Genomic DNA, 13,671 nt, shown 5'->3' on the forward strand with positions numbered 1-13,671 from the left:
TGGTCAGCAGCTCTAAATACAAAAGGGGAATCTTAATTACAATGCCTAATGTTTGGCTTTGACATACTACTAAAAGGCAGGGAGGAGGTAATCTTGCCCTGTATACTATACAAAGATACTTCAGACTAGTTACGGTCATAATCATCACTATGTATTCCCACATATACTTTTATTGGATTGATATTATATCATACATCATTTATATATTTTATGGGGTATGGTAATTGCTTACATTCTTCAACATCCCTTCCCTCCCCTTTGCAACAAAGCGTGGCACAACAGACAGTATGTGTGCTGTGGTGGGCTGCATTGCCCTTTAAATGTACAGAGCATAAAGCACACCGGACATTATATTAACGGTATAAAAATGGCAGTAGCTTTGCAGTGAGTTTTGAAATGTTTTTCAAGGTTTTTGCAATAGCGTTTTTCAGCATTAGGGTGTTTATCTTTTTTCAATGGATCAAAAACGCTTTTACAGCTGAAAAACCCCTCTCAGAACCCACTAGTTCTGGGGGTTTTTTTTTTTACAGGCAAAAAAATACCCCAACCAAAAACAGTTGATAACAGCCTATGTGTGCATGAACACATAGGATAACATGCTGGAGAGTTTATCGACTGTTCAAAAAAAAAAAAATAAGTCTTAAGCCAAAAACAGCAGCTGTAAAAAGATCCAAAAACATCCAGTGTGCATGAGGCCTTAAGGGTGCCATTCAAAATGAACAGCACTATACATAGAGCCAATACATGTGTCAACAACTGCCCGCAACTCAAGTATGAATGGACCCTTAAAGAGGAAGTAAACCCTGATGAGTTTACTTCCTCTTTTTTTCCCTGCAAAGGTATCGCATAGTAGCCCATTATGTGTCACTTACCTGACACAGGAGCCAGCGAAGTCGCCGCTGTCCCCTGTAGTCCGCCGCATCCATCTTGCTGGTGGCGTCTCGCAGCTCCGCCGCTGTCATTCGGCGAAGCCGCGATGACGTCACTCCCGCGCATGGAAGTCGACAAATGCGGCAGCTCCATTCTTGGAACTGCCACGCTCAGTGCGCCTGCGCGCCGCTGTCTACGGCTCATGCGCCGTAGACAGCGGTGCCCGTTTTCGGGCAAATATCTCCTAAACCATATAGGTTTAGGAGATATTGCTTGGACCTACAGGTAAGCCTTAATCTAGGCTTACCTGTAAGTCAAAGTGGTTTGTAAGGGTTTACAACCACTTTAAAGTAGACTTGTGTAATATGGTACATAGGCTACAATTTCTTAATTATCCTGCTGGGGAAAAAATGCTTGGTCGTTGTGCTATGCTTATCCAATTGCTTAATATAGTCTCCGATTCACTGATCTGAAAGTCATTTTGCATATGAGCTGCTTTACTGGTAGAGATAGCAAGGTAGCTATCGCTTTCTAGAGGTCAGCAATGGTAGCCTATATATATATATATATATATTTAATTAGAGTACAGTACAGATTTATTTTAAAGTGTAAGTTCACCTCGACATAAAATCTGCAAGGTGAACTTATGCTGGACCCCACTCCCCATCCCACCCAGTTTCGCTGACTTGGAGTCCCACGATCGCCCGCTATGACACATCAGATCACTGCTTCACCAGTCTGGGTATTTGAAATGCCCACAGCTTTCTCTCTTCTCCAGTGCCAACAGGACAGGCAACGCATGTTCTTATTGGTGATAGCGCTGACCAATTAGAATACCTCCTATACATACCTTTACAAGGTGCGTTTAGGAGATTAAGGCAAGGGAATTTCAAATCCCCGGAGCAGTAAAGCAGCTATCCGATGGGTCAGAGCGGGTGATCACCACACTCCAGGTCAGCAGGAACGGGTGCGATGGGGAGGGGGTCCAGTGTAAGTTCACCTTATAGATTTTTCTGTATAAAGTTAAACTTACCCTTTAAGGTCAAAGTAAAATAAAAATAAAAGTGAAAGGGAATATATAGTGTTTTGTATATATGTTCTTGCTTTCAAAACTACAATCCAATTAGGCGTTTTTTCAGTTGAATTCATATGAAATAATGTAAACATTGACAATTTAAGATTTACCCATTCAACACAGCAGGTAAGTTCACCTGTCTGTCTTTTTCAGACCAATTCAGTTTGTAGGAAAAAAAAAAATGGATTATATTTGTCTCAACTGTAAACTCTATATATTGGAGTACAGTACAAGACACCAACAGGTTCTGTAGTCATAGACCATGGGTTACATGCCACTACCTTCAGATTATTGAACACTGGCAAAAGGATTGCTAGGAATACTCTTTAGTGCACCATCATATAGCCCCACCCACTCAGTGGCACTCCAGTACTCAAATATATGGAATTTAGAGACAAGTCAAAATTCCAAATATCTTAAAACAGTACTTCTGTAGTCCTGGACCACAGGACATCCCAAGCAATAATGGGTGAGCAACAATATAACAAATAACGGCAAACTCACAAAAAAACAAAAGTCAACAGACATAAAAACACTCAGATAACAGACTGAAGCACCCTGCGATCAAAGCTCACATCAGCAGAGGCCTGAAGGTGCATTGGGTAAAACTTTGAGAAGAACCAACCGGACTCCTGACACTCCAGGTGCAGTTAATATGGTGGATGTAGATCACATTCTCATTGACACCATTGGCCCTCCAACTGGCTAAAAAAAAAATACTAGGTCACCCAATGCTAGATAGGCCTAGGCTTCAGTAAAAAAGGGTGCACCAGCCTAGTGCATTATCAGCCCCTATATATTGGAATAAAAGTTACAGACACTGATGAGCGTAAAGCTCAAACATACAACAGAGGGGTCTCCAAACCTAACTACAACCTGTGGCCATGCACAGGTATGGATGACACTCAATGTCAGAGTGCTCTGATGAAGAGTGCAGTGTGTACCCTCAAAATGGAGTCTGTAATCCGTCTAGGGTCACAGGGTGTGGCAGAGTTTGGAGATCCGTCTGTTGTAGGTTATAAGCCCAACACTTACCAGTGTCTGAGTATAATAGGTTCATAACATTTATTCCAGTAAATGGAGCCTTTTCTAAGGCACAAAACTAGTGCATCCTTTTTGATTTTGAGTTATACAACTTTTAGAAGGTATTAACAGAAGACCAGGGCTTTGCCGACCTGGAAAACAGACGTTTGATTTTGAAAATGAATGGGATGATGAATGGGATGAATGGGATGATGTGCACAAGAGAACATGAAATGCACCACCCGCAATAGTGTGAACCTAGCCTAAAGGGACCGATTAAAATGTCCTTTGACTTCACACATTCTTGTAAAAACCTTTATAGAAGTGGCTCATATTAATTATATTTTAGGTTCTTCAAAAACCTCCCTTTGAATCAATCTGCAATATCCCAGTGGAGGATCACACCACTAAAAACTGAGTTGGTGGCTCTTTCATGTAAAGAAACATTGTGGTCCTGAGACACAGTAGAAAAACACAGGGAAAAAGTCCCTGAACTTTTTAGAATTAATGACTCCCACGGGCATCTGCTAAAGAGCAGCATGTTTTGGAGGAGGCAACACGTGCGACTTAAACATGGCCTCACACCGACATGTGTATTAAACTAGGCTAAGCATGCTATGAGCCAAATGCTAGTCTAGAGCAGACTAGAGGAAGGCCGGGATGCAAGGAGTATAATATCCCTGAGTGTTGAGGCACTTGTTTTTGCACCAGCCAAAATAGGCCTTCCAGGTACAATGGTAGATCTTATGAGAAGTATATTTTGTTGCTTTGAGCAAGGTGGGAATGACAGAATCAGTAATGCCTCTATCCTTTAGGACCTGGGTTTCAACATCCATGCTGTTAATAAAGCCAGCAACTGAGAGGCAGGGTGGAATGGAATGCCCTATTACAGGAAGGTCTAGTCTGTTTGGAACAGACCAAGACTCATCTACCAGGAGTCTTGAGCTATGTCTGTGTACCAAATTCCCTGTATCGTTCCTATTCGGGGCTATAACTATCACTAGACTCTGTATCCCCTCTACCCTGCAGGAAAGGTGAGGGAGACTTCACTTGAGAGAATGTATACAGCAGACTTAATGTCGTTCCTGACTACTTCCAGATGTGATGAAATGCTTAGGGTGGAGGTTACGGCTAGTGACGTCATTTCCTCTCCAGGTGGAACGTATGCTATGTGTGGTAACAGAGCAGCAGTGCTTCCTCCATACAATTACAAGCTGGTCATTCTGGGTACTGCATTATGGGAATGCATTCATGTTTTTAATTAGAAGTGTTACCGAGTAGTCCAAACAGGTAGCAGCAGAGGGTTTTTGAGAGGGATCTGGTGGTGAAGAGGAAAGCCATTGCTGGAACTAAGGAGTCGATCTAAGTTTACCAAATTTGTGTGCGTTTTTTTCTCTCTCCAAATTGAACTGGAAGGACATTTTTCAACCAGACCAATATAACTATGTACCAGGAAAATACAAACATTTTGCTTTTGCAGTCAATATTGCCACATAATATAGGAATACATTTGGAGGACTTTGCTATCAACTATTGAGTGCTGATTATTGATTTTTGTGTTTGCACAGTGTAGCACTATATATTGCACATTATAATCTATGTTTAAGTTTTATATTATCACATTAGTATGACACTAGCAAAAAAACTGTAATAGGAAGGGTTTTATAGGTGTGCACTGGGTAGTGTTTCCAGCAAAGCTTTTGACAGTCTCCGATCATCTCAAGGAAGCAAAATATAACTCAGGACCTATGTCAACAGATACTGTGTCCTGTATTGTACTCCAAAATATAGAATTTACAGGTACAGTAATACCTCGGATTGCAAGCAACGCGGTTAATGAGCGCTTCGCAAAAGGAGCTATTTTTTTAAATCCAAACTCGGTTTGAGAGCATGGATTCAAGCCTCTGGGATGTGCAGTATCGCATTTGGCCAGAGCTGCGGGGCCACTGGGGACATTCGTGGATGCTTGGATGCACTCCTTTCCCGAGCCTCTCCAAGTGTTTCAGAGTTTCTCCGGAGAAGTAACATGACTAGGGCCAATATTGTGCTTATCCTCAAGCCATGGAAAGGACCCATTAGATCCAGGGTCTTACAGACCTATATCCTTATTGCAAAGTGATAAAAATACTTGCCAAGGTCCTTGCAATACATAGTTATCTCTGGCATCATCCACTCGGACCAGTCGGGTTTTATGCCCCAAAAGTCCACTGCTATTAACCTTCGAAAACTTTCTTAACCTACAGACAAAATCAGACAATGGAGGGTAACAGGGCACTGCTGTCGCTGGATGCTCATAAAAGCATTTGATAGCATAGAGTGGCAATACCTTTGGGGCGGTCATCGGCAGATCCAGGTTTGACAAAGGATTCCTCTCCTGGATCCAGCTGCTCTACTGTTTACCACAAGCAGGGATACGGGAGGCGGGACGTGTCTCCTCACTGATTCAACTACACAGTGGTATCAGGCAGGGATGTCCATTATCACCCCTCCTGTGCGCCATTGCCATCGATCCCATGGCAGCCCAAATTAGGGCCAACCAGCAGATCAGGGGCTTCCAATACAAAGAAATCCACAAGAAACTCATGCTATATGCAGACGATACCATGCTGTTTCTTGGGGACCCAAACAAATCACTTGAGGAAGCTATGTCTTTGATCAGATGCTTCGGGGCGTACTCGGGGCTTGTGATCAACTGGTCTTCTCTCATGCTGCCGGACACAAGTCCAGACAGTGAGATACACACAGTCAGGGGGGTGCCAGCCTTAAATATCTGGGTGTGAGGTCCCGCCTGAACCCAGGGATTTTGTTTCTCTCTACTTGTCCGATCTCATTAATAGGATTCGAGCCAAAATATGGTCTCACCTAAAAATGTCCCTGGTAGGATGGGTAAACCTTATTAAGTTGGTGTTTATGCCACAGCTCTTGCTTATGCTCCACTATACCCCTAAGGTGATCTCCCTTAAGGTGTTTCGTATAAGCAATTTTATTTTTAGGGCCTTTATTTGGCTTAACAAACCTGCACAAATTAAACTTGAACTACAGAAGTCCAAGGAGAGGGGAGGCCTTGCGCTCCCTAACCCTTGGATTTACTACTTGGCTGCACAGCTACAGCACATCGCCCACACCATGGCTACTGGAACTTTGGATGTTGCTGTGGGGTTGGAGGCCCTGCATATGCTAAATCCAACAAGAGATTCCCAACCTATGTGCTCATGCAAAAAGTATGGAATAAACTTGGGCAGCTGCATGAAGTAGAGGGGTTTACCAGCTACAGTCCGATATGGGCCAATGGGCATTACAAGGAATTGCATAAGTTGGAGTCGGTGGAGGGGTCACGCTCCTGAAACATATTTTTGCTTATGGGAAGTTGCGGCCATTTCCTGCATTGAGGGAGCAGTTTGGCCTCCCCAACTCTATCCTTTTTTACTACATGCAGCTGCAACACGCAGTGTGGGCACAGCCTGTCGGGGCTCTGTGGGTTCTTTCGTCGACACCTGTATTCCACTACATTGTCCTTGGAGTTCACTATACACCGGACAGACTGTTTAAAATGGGGATGAGGACAGACCCGCACTGGCCCAGATGTGTGAGGGACCATGGTGACCTCATACATCTGCTATGGCGTGGTACCAAACTACATCTGTTCTGGACAGGGGTTGTGTCCATGATTAATAATGCCTCGCAGGTCACAGTACAGTTGGATCCAAAGCCTTGTCTGCTGGGGATTGTGGATGACATCCCCACAGGAGACAACCAGAAGCAGGCTATTGCCAGAGTATTGTTTCAGGCCGAAGACTAATCCTTAGGCACTGGAAGGAGGCTGACCCTCCTGTGCTGAAGGAATGGTTGATATCAACATAGGGGATTGCCCAAATACATTTGATAAACTATGGCCGCCCTGGTTAGATACCCCCGGCATTTCGCCTATTGACCTGGTGATGAACAGGCTGTTGTCATAATTGTTTAGGGAACCTAGAATTGAAGGCAGGCATTGGGAGGAATGCTGAGCTTCTTGGTGTGTAGGAGGCAGACCTCATGAGTGGTGATAAAGCAATGGAGACGTTTGGGGTTAACAGTGACTTGTATCCAATATTAATGAATACTGAGCGCACGGATTGAACCATATATGCCTTGATTCCATGTTCATTGGTGATATATTTCTGTAATGACTAAGGATCGTTGCTGGTTTTTCTATGTACACTGTACGGTTTTTGTTTTGTTACAATAAAAACTATTTGAAAAAAAAAAAAAGGAAGTAACACATACACAAAACCAAACATTACTAACCTCAGCACACAGGTTCCCTGTAGAGACAGATGTGATCTTGACTGTTGAGCTACTGGCATATGCGGCTTTCCCACCAGGACTTTGAGGCTGATCTAAACACAATGCAAACCAGGTAAATATTTTCAGAAAAAACTTCTCAAGTAAATGAAACCCAAACGTTTATCTTCAATATTGTGCATCAAGACAGAATCTCTTGATTTCCTATTTATAATTACAAGAATTTAAAGTAAGCCTTCCATGGGAAAACTATGGAGCTTCCATTGCTGGCCTTATTCAGAAAATGCTAGCTGCCTGTTTTTTTTATGCCAACCTACTAGCTACGGTACATTCAAATTTACAGACCAAAAAACTTTTGCAATTTGGGATTGTCCGCAAAGGTGAGAAGTCCTTTTCTGCTTGTAGCAAACAGGGTAATAAGACAATCAATATGAAAAGCAAGGCAACTAGCATTTTCAGATTGGTGAAAATAATGGTGGCCTGCATATTTCTCTTACAATACCAAAGCTTAGCATAAAAGGCAAAGCATAATTTTAATGTTTTGTTCTTTTTTTTATAAATATATTCAAATGTAAAATAGGAGATATTGATATCAGCAATCCTATTAATATACATTAATGCTAAATATAACTATTAAAATTCTGTATAGTTTGTAATGATATGGATTGGGGCAGCCATATGTGCTCAATACATATGCAGGATTCAATTCCTATTTGGAGTTTGGCACAATGGTTGCTGCTCCTTCACACAATTTATGTCTATGGTGTAGCTAATAGCTCTAAATCTTTTATGGTCCTGCAAGTTACCATGTTAAACCCACGCATATCAATTTATACCATAACATGGAAACTTGCTAGGAAAAAAAACATTTGAGCAGCTAAATGTTGCTTAGTTGAGCCCATTCTCCAACTAACCTAGCTAATACAGATGTGGATTCTTTTGTTTAACAAGTTGCTGAAAAGTCTATTGGTTTGCCTGGTAAGCTAGTTTGAGTTTGTACTAAATAAACCTTACTTGCTACATTGGGGCTGGAACGATGGTCGGCCCGATTCTTCATTAGTCGGTCATCCCCAGGTAATTTCTTTGGTTCCGAGTATTCTGGCCAAGGCATTTGGGGACTTTCTGGAGACCCATTCTGAGCAGTGTTATTATAAAGCTCAAACCCTTCACTCTTTGGTCTAGGTTTCCCTGAGCCACGGCGATCTAAAAAAAAAAAAAAAAAAAAAGGGGTTAAACCCAACAGTAATGTTACACTGTTCACTCAATTTCAAGATTCAGTTATTAAAAGTACTTAAAGTATTGTTTTAGGCAGCTTGTTTCCATAAAGTTAACTAAAGTTATTAAAATGCAAGCTTTAGGACCCCTTAGATCCTTAAATTGGATGTAAACTCGATTCATGAAATTTGAGCTGGGCACAAATATCTGTAGTGTTATCTTATCTCTCTCCATAGTACTATTGTCCTGTAGTCTCTTTCTCAGTTCCTCTAATCAGCCTGATAACTTTTGACAAGGTCTCCCAGACTGGAGCCTGGATTGTGCCTGGTGGCTGGAGGTTGCTATAAATGGATAAGCAGTCAACTTGCTGTCTCAGAGCAGACCTCTGCACATTCCTTTCTTCCTTTGCCTATGAGGATAGAGGGTGTGTGCCTTTCCTCCAATCAGCTGTCTTGGCTGTACGCCAATAATCAACTCCCAGTGCTAACCAAAAAGAGAAAAACTATAAAACGAAGAGCACTTTCTAAAGGATATATACAAATGAAGACAGCAGATATGCTTGTAAATTGTATGTAGGGAGATTTGTTTCATCTCTGTGTATCTGAGACTGTTCACTTCACTGGGTATATGTGAAGGTTTATCATTCACTTTAAACTATATTGCTTTATACAAAACAGAAAAGGATCCTGAAAGTTCACATTCCAAGTAACTTAAAGTGATTGTGAATGTTCAAACAAAACAAAAAAATAAAAACAGCAAATATGCCACACTTAAACTGGCCACTTTATTAGATATACATGTTCAATTGCTTCACAACACAAATCGTTTATCAGCCAATCACATGGCAGCAGCCCATTGCATTTAGGCATCTAGATCTATGTGCGCCTGCACGCCTATAAACATGTTTATGAGAGTATAAATGAGCATATTACAAAACTGACAATACTCGAGTATAAGCTTATGCACCTATACCCAAATTCTTGACAGAAAGATCCTGAGTATAAACATCAGTATAATATTACACCAAAAAAAACAAAAAACAATGATTACTTACCTCCACTGTGCAGTTTGTTTTGCACAGAGTGGCCCTGATCCTCCTGTTCTGCGGGTCCCTCAGCGGCACTGGTTACTCCTCCCTGCATCAAGTGTCCATGTTGGAGAAGCGCTCTCCTTGGTGGACACTCGTGCAGGCGCGCTCCCGAATCCCGCATCTGTGTCCATTCACACAGAAGGCAGGACTCGGCCACGCCCCCCGGTGCCACGTCACTGGATTTGATTGACAGCAGTGGGAGCCAATGGCTGTGCTATCAATCTATCCAATAAGGACACGAGACACCAGCTAGTGCTGGTGTGCTCGTTCTTGGCCAGAGAAAGATCGGGGTAAGTTAAGTAAAAAGGGGGCTGGGGGTGGGGGCTGCAGCACCACAGATGGTTTTTCACCTTAATGCACAGAATGCATTAAGGTGAAAAACCATGAGGGTTTACAACCCCTTTAAAGTGGCTCTAAATGTAGAAGTATTATTTCTATCTTTATGCAGTAAGATAAAAAAAAAACTTCTGTGTGCATGAGCCCCCATCAGCCCCATCTTAATCCAGCGTTGTTGCATGAGAGACTCGGCTGTCCAGGACTCTTCCTCCTGATTGGCTGAGACACACAGCAGGTGCCATTGGCTACTGCTGCTGTCAAAATCAGCCAATGAGGAGGGAGAGAGAGAGAGAGTGTGTGTGTATGTATGTGTGTGTATGTGTGTGTGTATGTGTGTATGTGTGTGTATGTGTGTATGTGTGTGTGTATGTGTGTATGTGTGTGTGTGTGTGTGTGTGTGTGTGTATATATACGTGTGTGTGTGTGTGTGTGTATATATACGTGTGTGTGTGTATATATACGTGTGTGTGTGTATATATACGTGTGTGTGTGTATATATACGTGTGTGTGTGTATATATACGTGTGTGTGTGTATATATACGTGTGTGTGTGTGTGTGTATATATATACATGTGTGTGTATGCGTGTGTGTATGTATGTGTGTGTGCGTGCGTATGTGTGTGAGTATGTATGTGTGTGTACGTATGTATGCATGTATGTGTGCTGTGGCTCCTTGTCTAAATGGACACAAGCTGCTTGCTGTGAAGGGCCAAGAGCACCAGCAGGAGACCCGAGAAGTGGAGGGTCTAAGCTGCTATGTGCAAAACCACTGCACAGAGCAAGTATAACAGGTGTGTTATTTTTAAACAAAAACCTTCCTCCGGGTCCCCAATATCTTTTTTGTTAACTGGTGCCCAAAAATAAACGAAATATACCAGATTTCAGACCTGTGATTTGTACAAGAACAAAATGTCTCTCTCTCGCTCATCTAAACATCTCACAAGGTTGTATTGTGTCGCTTTAAAACACTGCAGCTTGGCATTACATGCTACTATTAAGTATTTGATCTACCAGAACACCCAGATCCTTCTAAACTCCTAGCATGTAAGATTTATGCATGGTTTTAGCCCCAAAATACATAATTTAACAATTATCAAGAGTAAACCTCATTTGCGCCACATAGTTGCCCAATTAAAAACTGCATCAGGTTCGGGTTGTAAATTGGTAATCCAAGTATACTATATCCACCAGCCATCCCTTTGTCTTTGCTTTTTTTTTTTTTTTTTCGTTTCTTGCTTATGGTCTCAGATATAGCAGATTTGTTTTACAACTTTGTTTTTTTTTTTGTGAATCCATACAGTTCCTTGGCGTAATTATTGGTTTTCTAGCAAAAACCAATTTAGCCTCATTCCAAGCGAGATAAAACTGATTATTCAGCACTATCAGTTTAAAGCGGCTCCCTTTTTAGTGAAAAGTAGGTTTTCGTATGCCATCCATTTACTTGAGATCATCATGAAAATATACTGTCTTTTTTTTTACCTCTTTGCATTAAAGGAGATGGCTGATTTAGTAATGTAGCCAGGCCATGGTATATTGCTCCTTGTTTTGCTACCTCAAGTGTCACAACTGAACCCGTTCTTGTCATCAGTTCAGCAGCCCTGTAGGAAAAACATAAGCAGAAATAGTTTAAATACAATCTGGGCATCACTTTTGTCCCTTTCTTTTTTTAAAGTTGAACTCCAGTTCCAAATCATGAAGACATACAATTGGATCTTAACAAATGCTCAAAAGCCCCGTACACATGGGCCGAATATCGGGCGGTATTGACTGGTTCAGAAAGAGCCGACGTTTGGTCTGTGTGTACGGCAGCCAGTCAGATAAAAGCAGGCCGAATATCTGGCTTCTGTTGAAGGGGCATGACCGAATCATTGGTCTCAGCCAATGGCTGAGAGCGCTGACTGGTGTGTTTTGGTGGGGGGGTTTGTCAGGGGTGTCGGGGCTGTCCCCTGTCAGAACACAATAGCTCAGTGGAGAGATCGTTGTACTAACATCAGATTGTTAGTATAGAAACCCCTCCCAAGCTCTTCAGTTTTTTTTTCCTTCAGCCCACTGGGTTGAACGAAAAATAACTCCAAGTGTGAACCTAGGCTTAAGCCTTCCCTTCTATATCCAGAAACTCAAAAAAATAGAAAAAAAATAAAAAAGTACCATGCGGCTTCCAAAATCAGAAGCAAGTAAGACATATCTAAATTTGTAAATGTTATCTCCCTAACCTGTTATGCTCTTTAGGCGTTTGTGAAAATATACAATAAGATCAAGTAATAGATTTCTTTTGGTAAAAAGCAACAATTTAAACTTAAAATTTAAAGCAAAACTAAACTAAATCTCAATCGACAATTACCATTTTAAATAGTTATGATGTTAGCCTAAATAAATAGGACAATTTATTGAACCGACTTGTTTTAATTTTTTTTATATAGATTACTTTTGCATCCTGTTTTTTGGCCTAGACTAAAATGTCACATGTGAGTCTTCATGAGAATTTATTCTTTTTTACCTGGAGGAGGGAGTTTCTTGGAGAAGCACAGCCTCCTGCCAGCATGTCTGAGGTAAGAGCAGAGGAGTTCCAGGAAGTGCTATATGAATTACATGCACTTGCTTAACCACTTTCTACTTGCACTATAGTCAAAAGACAGCTACAGTACGTGCTTCCTTTGCTGGGAGGGTGTACATGGACATTCTTCCGTGATTGCACAGGCCTGTGTGCCCCCTTTAGACTCAACTGATCACAGATCGGGGTAAAAGCCCTTTACCACGTGATCAGCGGTGCTATAAAATAATACACATAAAATAAATGTAAACAGTCTCTGATTCAGACAAAGAGAAAAGTAATCCCAGGTGTCTTGAGTGAAAACGAATCGCATGCATGTGACTTCGTGGGTTGAGCACACCTCCACCACTGGTCTAATTGGCCGCTCACCTCACTTAGTGGATCCTTTAATTACAGAGGGTCTACAGCGCCTTCCCCGTTCATCAATGGGGTCACCTCTGGGATCCAATGCAGCTCCCCAATATAAACCAGAAAGATATACCAGCTCCGATTCAATGTCATACGTTACATGTAATAAAAAAGCAATATATAGTGCTCTCCGTCTAAACGTATTTATTTATAAAAGAAATTAAAATACAACTCATGTGTGGCACTAAAAACCTAGTGCTTGGTTCAACAGCATAAAAGACAAGATAGTGGTGGCTGTGGGTAACGTCACCTCCGTAGGCATTACGTCCTAATTGGAATTCATCAGCGGATATCTTTCTGGTTTATATTGGGGAGTTGCATTGGATCCCAGAGGTGACCCCGTTGATGAAGGGGGAAGGCGCTGTAGACCCTCTGGCGCTGTAGATCCTCGGTAATTAAAGGGTCCACTAAGTGAGGTAAGCGGCCAATTAGACCAGTGGTGGAGGTGTGCTCAGCCCACAAAGTCACATGCATGAGATTAGTTTTCTCTCGAGACATCTGGGATTACTTTTCTCTTTGTCTGAATCAGAGACTGTTTACATTTATTTTATGTATTTTTATTTTGTAGTGCTGAATTTATCTGTTTTTATGTTTTCAACACAGGGATTTGAATATTGACCCTTAATGTTCAGCTTCTGTTAGTATTATTGCGCTGATTTGTTTTCGGTTTATGATTTTGACGTGATCAGCTGTGTCCAATGACAGCTGATCACAATGTAAACATAAGCCAGTTTATCAGCTTTCCTTTACTCAAGCTGACAGTGTGGAGGAGAGGAAAAGAGAGCCAATAACCAGCTTGTGTTAAAAGGGACATCTACAC

At 41.7% G+C, this 13,671-nt stretch overlaps 1 protein-coding gene across 22 annotated transcripts in view; it reads right to left on the minus strand.

Annotated features, from left to right (window-relative positions):
* AFDN (afadin, adherens junction formation factor) overlaps window positions 1-13,671 on the minus strand; it is a 346,736-nt gene that overhangs the window by 80,754 nt on the left and 252,311 nt on the right. For all 22 annotated transcript variants that reach the window (XM_077486594.1, XM_077486591.1, XM_077486597.1 and 19 more), the window contains 3 exons: window positions 11,372-11,490; window positions 8,267-8,455; window positions 7,256-7,347 (listed from right to left, as the gene is read on the minus strand). In XM_077486594.1, coding sequence (XP_077342720.1) covers window positions 7,256-7,347; window positions 8,267-8,455; window positions 11,372-11,490 — 400 coding nt within the window. The remainder of the gene's footprint in view (window positions 1-7,255; window positions 7,348-8,266; window positions 8,456-11,371; window positions 11,491-13,671) is intronic.

This window comes from Lithobates pipiens, unplaced genomic scaffold, assembly GCF_037356315.1.
Source record: "Lithobates pipiens isolate NorthernLeopardFrog02 unplaced genomic scaffold, aLitPip1_a1.2 Scaffold_18, whole genome shotgun sequence".
NCBI lineage: Eukaryota > Metazoa > Chordata > Amphibia > Anura > Ranidae > Lithobates > Lithobates pipiens.